Source organism: Phycodurus eques, chromosome 17 (genome assembly GCF_024500275.1).
Source record: "Phycodurus eques isolate BA_2022a chromosome 17, UOR_Pequ_1.1, whole genome shotgun sequence".
Lineage (NCBI taxonomy): Eukaryota > Metazoa > Chordata > Actinopteri > Syngnathiformes > Syngnathidae > Phycodurus > Phycodurus eques.
Window position 1 is genome coordinate 20,367,281 of NC_084541.1, and position 7,492 is coordinate 20,374,772.

Consider the following 7,492-nt stretch of genomic DNA (forward strand, 5'->3'; position numbering starts at 1 on the left):
AAATCTACGGACAATTTTCGCCCGTTAGAACCCCAATGAATGCAGCACGCTGCTTGCATGTTTCTGGAATGTGGGAGGAAGCACGGGGAGAACATGAAAACTCCACATGCACAAGACCGGAACCGAGATTCGAACCCAGAACCTCATTAGGATAACAAGCAAAATGTAACATACTGATACAAACATTTCACATTGTAGCAACCTTACATCATTCAGTCAGTCTATTTGCTGTTTTATTAACCGAAGACAGAGAACAGTCATGCAGTGCAGTTGCATTCTTCTTAAACTTGTATTTCATTGAATTACCCCCCCCAAAAAACAAACAAGCAAGGTCTAGTTGAAACCACTGATACTTTTTCTTGTTGTTCCATTATTCATATGGTGAAGGTTTTTGGAAGCAAGACCAATGTGAAAGCAGTTATTAATCATGATTAATTATATATGTCATTTCATCCATTTACATGTATACAGTGCGATTTCGTTCAGCTTAGAGGAGTGGAAGGTGAAACAGTTGCAATGCAAAGTATTAAAGTTGCACGTAAAAAGAAGAGAAGCATTCTGACGGGACACTTGGCCGCAACATTTGCCTGAATTTACAGGAATTCATCATAGAAGCCATATACTGTCCCTTCTGGGGTCTCCTCCGCAGGCAATCCTTGGCAAAAGGAAGGCACTACAAGGAGATCAGGATCCTTGATCTCCAGTTCAACATTCATGTTGCTGGGAGGGAAAACATGAATTATGAGGAGATATTTCTTTGAAGCGAAATATGGATGCCTCAAAGCAATGTAGCCATACCTGAATATGAACACGGAAGATTCTGTCACGTAGAATGTACTTAGTGGCAAACACCCCATGGTTAGGCACATGATGTTCTGGCCTTAAAAAGACAAAGACAAGTCAAGTTAATACATTGAGACTCTATTGAACGATCCAATTTGGAATAGTAAATAAGAATTGTGATGATCGTGCTGGTTAATGCATCATAGTCTGCACGTCACACAAGTGTTAAATACAGCAGGACCCACGTGCAAAACACCGAACCACCAGAAAGCAAATTCCTGACACAAAAGAATTCACTTTTGTCATTTAAATTCATCACATTTGCTAACCGGTCACTCTTTGAACGCTGACGATGCCGCTCGGCCATCTGTTCGGCCGTACGGTCGCTTTCTGTGGTTCGTGCGGCTTTGCAGACTAAGTTTAGTTTGGCGTTTCGTTCGGCTTGCCCTGACCTTTGGCCGCGCGAGCGAAATGTTTCCACATCTCACCCCGTGCATCTTCTCCCTTAATTAGCTGCGGCTGAGCACAAAAGCTAGTGGCCATTTTTAAGACACGCGTCTCCCGCGACAGGGCGCAAGTTTGTGGCAGCAGGGCAGACGCGTAGACTGCTGTATGAAGACAGCTCTGGTCAAATAATAAAAAAAAAAAAAAAAAAAAAATGTAAAAGATCTTTTTCAGCCGATACCGGTCAGATGAAAATGACGTCATTGGCCCAGAGTTCCACCGCTGATAAAAGCACACCTGTTTTCTGAGAGCATACGCACTCACATTCCCAACTGCGGGAAATGTCGTCTTCCGTGAGCCTAAGCTAACTGTCTTGTCCCTACCTTTAAAGCCTGGTGTTGGCGTTGTCCAAATTTGAAATTTCAGGCCTTCCCCCTCAATGGAGACACTCCCAGAGGTCATTGTGGACATGAAGGTGGCGTCACTGGGAAGCGCGAAAGGGTTCTTTGTGCATTGCAGCGACTTCTTCTCGCAGCTCTGGTTTTTGCTGTCGATCTTGTATAAAATCCCCTGGTATCATAAAAGAGTGACAGACAAATTAAAGAAGGTTCAGTAGATGTGGGGGCATTGGCTGTTGGCGACAAAGCCATTACCTCCTCAAAGAAGACCAAGAGGTCCAGATCCAAGGTTACGTTCCAGGGATGGCTTGAGTTGGACTGGAGCCGGAGTTTCTTGTTCGTGGAGTCGTACGTGAACGGTCCAGCTGCTCTTGTTTCAGCCCTCTGTCCCATCTGCTCTCATCCAAGAGAAAAACACATGGTTCAGTGCTTCCAAAAACATTTTGGTGTCCAAAATCAAAGATTAGCACTCACCACCGAAACGTATCCTGTCATATTGGGTGACCCTGAAACGCATTCCCCCCCCCCCCCCATTTCAATGACAAAACTCACTTCAGTGAAACACATTTAACACGGAAAGATGTCAAGTGAAATTCTTACGACAAGGCTGATGGTGGTCTGCGTGGGCAGTGGCAGTCCAGCACACGAAGACAAAGAGCAGAACAGCTGTATACATTTTTCCCCCTCCGAAAGCCGAGCGATGAAGTGAAAAAGGACGGCCCAGAACAAGCCAAAAACGCATCTGCCTTCCTGCGCCCCTCGAGCAGCTTTTAAAAGGACCAATCGTAACCCGAGATGACGTCACACAGCCAGCTTTCAAAACAAGTCCCCTGCTCCGTTCCAGCAGGAGGTGGCCTTTGGAAAAAAAAGCATTTGTTACATTTCTTTTCTTGACTTGATTTATTCAGCTGCTCGTCAGTGTTTGATTGTCGTATTTATCGGCATCTCGCGTTCAGTCGCAAGCACATTTGGGATATGCTGAATTTGGATCAGTAAAGATTATGTAGTACTGGCTCTGAATTTTCATTGTCAGATAACAATGAATTTAGGAATTTGTTAACGCAAGGGTGTCAAACACATGGCCCGGGGGCCAGATCCGGCCCGGCGCATCACTTCATGTAACCCACAAAACCAAATAAAGAGTTTCTTGCTGAGTGGGTTTGTTCTTGTCATTTTGGCAGAAAATCTGTGCTAAACTTGCACCTTTCTTCATTTGTAACAGATACATAGATTGACCAATAATTGTATACTCACAACAGCAAAAAAATAAATAAAAATCAGTTATCTTTATTTCACGAGCACTGCTTATTTGCCCATGAGCAAGGCACCAACTGCTTTACGACTGTATTAAAGAGAGCATCATACAATTATGTATCCTTGGTAACACAATGGACGGTGGTTCTTACATCTGCCTCACAGTTCTGAGGTTGGGGGTTTAAATCCGGCTTTCCTGTGTGGAGTTAGTATGGACGTCGGTTCACTGAAGACTCCAAATTGTCCTTCGGTGTGAAGGCGAGCGTGAACGGCGGTTCGTTGCCTTGCTGGCGACCGGTTCAGGGTGTACGCGCAAGTTCAGCCGGGATAGGATCCGGCTCTCCTGCGACCCGAGTGAGGTCGAGCGCGCTAAAAAATGGATGGATATTAAATAGAATACCATTTAACCTTTCATTGCTAAAAGGAACTTTGATAATACAAATACGAGCCATTTTCACCCCACCAACAGCACAAGTTAGGTCAGGAATGTGTTGTTGTCCGAAGTTTGCGTAACAGTCCTTTGTTATTCCAGACTGTGTTGTTGTCCAAAGTCGGTGCAGCTGTCGTTTGTTATTCTGCTCAACATTGCGTCCCTCCCGGTGTCGCCTCGTCCCGGCCAACAAGGCGGTGCACTTTTGTCTGTGAAAAAGTGACATCATCATCATGATTGCTTACATCTCCTGCAACAACAACAAAATATTTTCAACAGTTTGAGCTTTGTTAGGTTTGTTTGGTTTTATAGCTGTGAGGTTATAAATTAGTCGACATAAAAAATGATGGCTTCATAGCCATTATGAAAACAAAATACTCACTCTACCTGGTGATAAAATTAATTAAAATATTGGGAGATTGATGCTCATTTTTCTTTTTGCTTCATATTTAATCAAAATCTTTGTGTGGTCATACTTATTTGAAGAATTAAAATGCGACGAAAGAGTTTAAGAATTGAAAATTCTCAGTTCCCTTCAGTATATAGGAAACAATGGCATACTATTAAACACGGGAACCAAATCAAGAAAAAAGATGAGCTCCGATCAAGCAGTACATACACACATTACATTTTTAAAAATCTCCTTTGTTAAATCACTGCCATTATTTTGTCCTGCTCATGTGATTGATTATTAGTTCCTGTACAATGAAATGAATGACAACTTGACCACAGCACAGTGAGGGAAGTTGCGCAATAAAGTGTGAAAAAGGAAAATGGGAAGGAAATGCATCAGAAAACCAAGAGTGAGACTGAGAGTAAACACGCTACGTCACGAGGGAAATTTGCTTTTACTGGGGGCGGAGATTATGAAAATGAGGGAAGCCCTTCTCTTGATGCGCAAACCACATGTGAGTCCTTCTGCCCATTGGGGAAACCGTCGGGAGCAATGATTTAATACCACTCAAACTGACAACTGGTTACCTCATACTTGTGTTGGAAGATCACGCGATTGCTGAACACAGTTATTCTGATGGTGCTGATTTATTGTGTCGTTGGCAAGGGCCCTAATGTCGATCCTTGGGGGATACCTCTATGAAATGCGCAAGAAACCATAGGAAAAACATTCAAGTGATGTAATTCATTAAAATTAATTAAATCAATCAGATAAAATGACATATTTGATACTGTTTACGGAACTTAACTTTTGTGTTTGAACTTTCCTTTGCTGTAAACCTGGTTTATTAATTTATTTTGGAAATTGATTTGAGGCCACAGACATCGTGCAGTTTGATGCTTGTGAACGAACGCAGCCTGCGGCGGCTTGCTTTGGAGGGGAGCTACTTCCGAGGGTTTTATGCAGATCTTCTGATACTTTCAAATTGCCAGAGAAATGTTACGATACAATACATAAACTCATTAAAACGGACTTTTTAAAGCATTCCTTGGCACCTGATGTCACTCTCTTGCTGTCAAGAACTGCGAGAATATCTCATAACATTCATTACCTTCGAGGACATGAAAACAGTCTCACTCGAACAGTTCTCCAAATGAGAGGCGCAGGGTGCTTGCTTCAAGCTGCTCATTTGTCACCCCCAGTTGAAGTTTACTGTAAATCTGACATTGAACAAAAGACGATGAGACATTGTACAGTGGAACCTGGATTTAACGGACTTTGGATTTAACAGACAGAAAAAGGTGTCCAGTTGCAACTCAAAATCACCCCTCCCATGCACCAGCAAGGCAAGTTTAGATAAACTGTAAAACCTTTTCAGTTTTTTTAATAAATGTATTTCCAATAATTTTATACTGTACTGCTGAATCTTAGGCCACGAAAAAAAGTGCTTCAATTTAACTGACAATCTGATTTGATGGACGGACGGTTATTAATCCATTATATTGAGATTCCACTGTGTATTTAAACACCAGTAGTCAGCCAAACCATATAGTCATGAAAAATAATGCTTGCACATAAAGAAAAATGCAATAGACGGGCTAACAAAAATGAGCATGATGTTACAGTAATTATAAGCCTTCAGACAGCTGCTACTGTAACAAACAACGAGCAGCAACACATGCAAAAATAGCTTCTGATATAATTTACAGGCATATACTGTATTGTGCAACCGCTTCCTGTCGACCTCAGTCATGCGCGGCGCAGTGAAGGCAAGCAACTCTAAATTCAGGCTTGCCTGTATACAGTTTGTTAAAAACCCATTAAAAAAGAAAATCTGCACAATAAAGCAGGGATCCACCGCATTTACAATATAGTAGTACATACAGTGTTGTGTTGCAACATGCAGCAGCTACAGAATTTGAACGACCATTGCTTTAACCAATTCAATGAGGAAGAGAGCCTGAACACTATAAATGGTGGATACAACACACACACACACACAAACAATGCAACACGATTGCATGGTACTCATTTTGAAGCCAAGATCAATTATTATTGGTTTTCATCGGCAGTTCCGAACATCACCAAGTTGTCATTCCTTGGAATGTTGGGTAACTTCCCAAAGTCAATAACCAGCATCAGCATTTTCATGCCCATCATGTTTGGACTGAAGAAAAACGTCCACACGAGAAAAACAATGTTTAAAAAAAAAAAAAAAAAAAAGAAAGTATTGCAGTTGGAATCTAGGAATCTATTTATTGATGCACAATATGAAAATACACAACCATAATCAAACTTTTACTTGCACTGGAATCTGAAAGTATAAACTCAAAGGTCACATCAATAAGTACACCTGCGCAATCTAATGGTAACGTTTGACTGAATCAGCATGACTATTTAAGCGGAGAAGCTCTTGCATTGGATCTTATTAGACTGTCCGAATAATCCAGTAATCATCGTCTTCAATCACCGCATACGCCACATCAATCATATTTCAGAAACTATTTTTCCCCTTTTGCGATCGAGTGAAATTATTCAATTCATTAGTCATCAGCATCACAAGACTGCTGGTATGTTCCCTTCAAGTGCACAGTTGGGTTTGACGTTTTTCTTTGGAATTCCCTTTTTTTGTTTACGAGAGGTGAATGTGTTTGAGATCAAATGTATTATTAAAGTATTGCTAAATGTACCAGGGACCTTCCAGGCAGTGTGTATTATTAGTCTCGGGAAGTAAAGGAATACTATAAAATAGAAAGTGAATTTAATTGCAGAACTTTAACACACAAAAAAAAAACCTAAATCTGTTACTCATTGTAATCCCTCAAGGGAAATTCAATTCACATTCTGCTGTATGTTGGTTCGCATTGCACCGCGCACGGAGAACCAAATCACATACATGTAAGCATGAAAGGCTTGAGTAGGTGCCTTGCGCAAGGAAACCTCGACAGTAGGTTCTCCAACAACGAGCTTCCATTTGAGTTCCAAAGCACCAATCATTACAGATGAGTTACCACGTCCACAAAGTTACATGTAGTGAAACTTACCAGATACAATGACCTCTCAAATATGAGCCCAAACTATCTTTATTTACCAAAGATCACGTTTTCATACAGTTTGAATGTATGTATGTGTAAGTTTCTGACTGAGCAACTTCTTCCCTTTTTGCATGATTCATGTTTCTCTCACCGTGAGGGAGAAAGAAAAAAAAAAACAAAAACAAAGAAAGAAAACTCCGGATCTGTCAGGAAGCGAAAGCATGAGAAATCATATAAAATGAGGTCGCAGTCTCAGAGTAGTGTAGGTTTTGCCACTCAGAGCGATCTTTCACTGCTCCTGATCCAAGGTAAGCTCATCTTTCCTATTTGGACTTAATATGGGCAATTGTAAGCATGTGTGGAATACATAAGTATTCCTTTTATTTCTTTCGTAGGACTTAATGTATCTAAATCTGCGACTTTGCATTGGCACTGTTTGAATGTTGATTGATGGCGTGCTGCATTAATTCAGATATTTTTTGTATCTGTGCAGATGATATTTCTCACCGTGCTAACAAATAGCCTGCAAATCATAAAACCCATTAATTTTTTCCCAGAGCTGCATATCAATTGGAGAAGGTCTGAAGATTTTTCTCCCCCCACAAAAATCTCTTTTTTCAGTATAGACGATGAACCAAAATATTATTTTCAAATGCCGAAACATATTTCTTTTTTTGTTTTTTTCCCCCCCAAAGCCAAGTCTTGTTGCTCCGATGGTCGTACACAAGTGACACATTCACTCCAAAAGCGTCTT

The 7,492-nt window shown here is 41.1% G+C and overlaps 1 protein-coding gene across 1 annotated transcript; it reads right to left on the minus strand.

Annotated features, from left to right (window-relative positions):
• Positions 1-215: 215 nt before the first annotated feature.
• epd (ependymin) lies at positions 216-2,382 on the minus strand. The gene is made up of 6 exons (XM_061701677.1): positions 2,226-2,382; positions 2,100-2,131; positions 1,881-2,018; positions 1,611-1,797; positions 799-880; positions 216-720 (listed from the first exon to the last, which is right to left on the minus strand). The coding sequence occupies exons 1-6, from the start codon at positions 2,365-2,367 to the stop codon at positions 594-596; spliced, it is 708 nt and encodes a 235-aa protein (XP_061557661.1). The 5' UTR covers positions 2,368-2,382; the 3' UTR covers positions 216-593.
• Between the last annotated feature and the right edge of the window lie 5,110 nt (positions 2,383-7,492).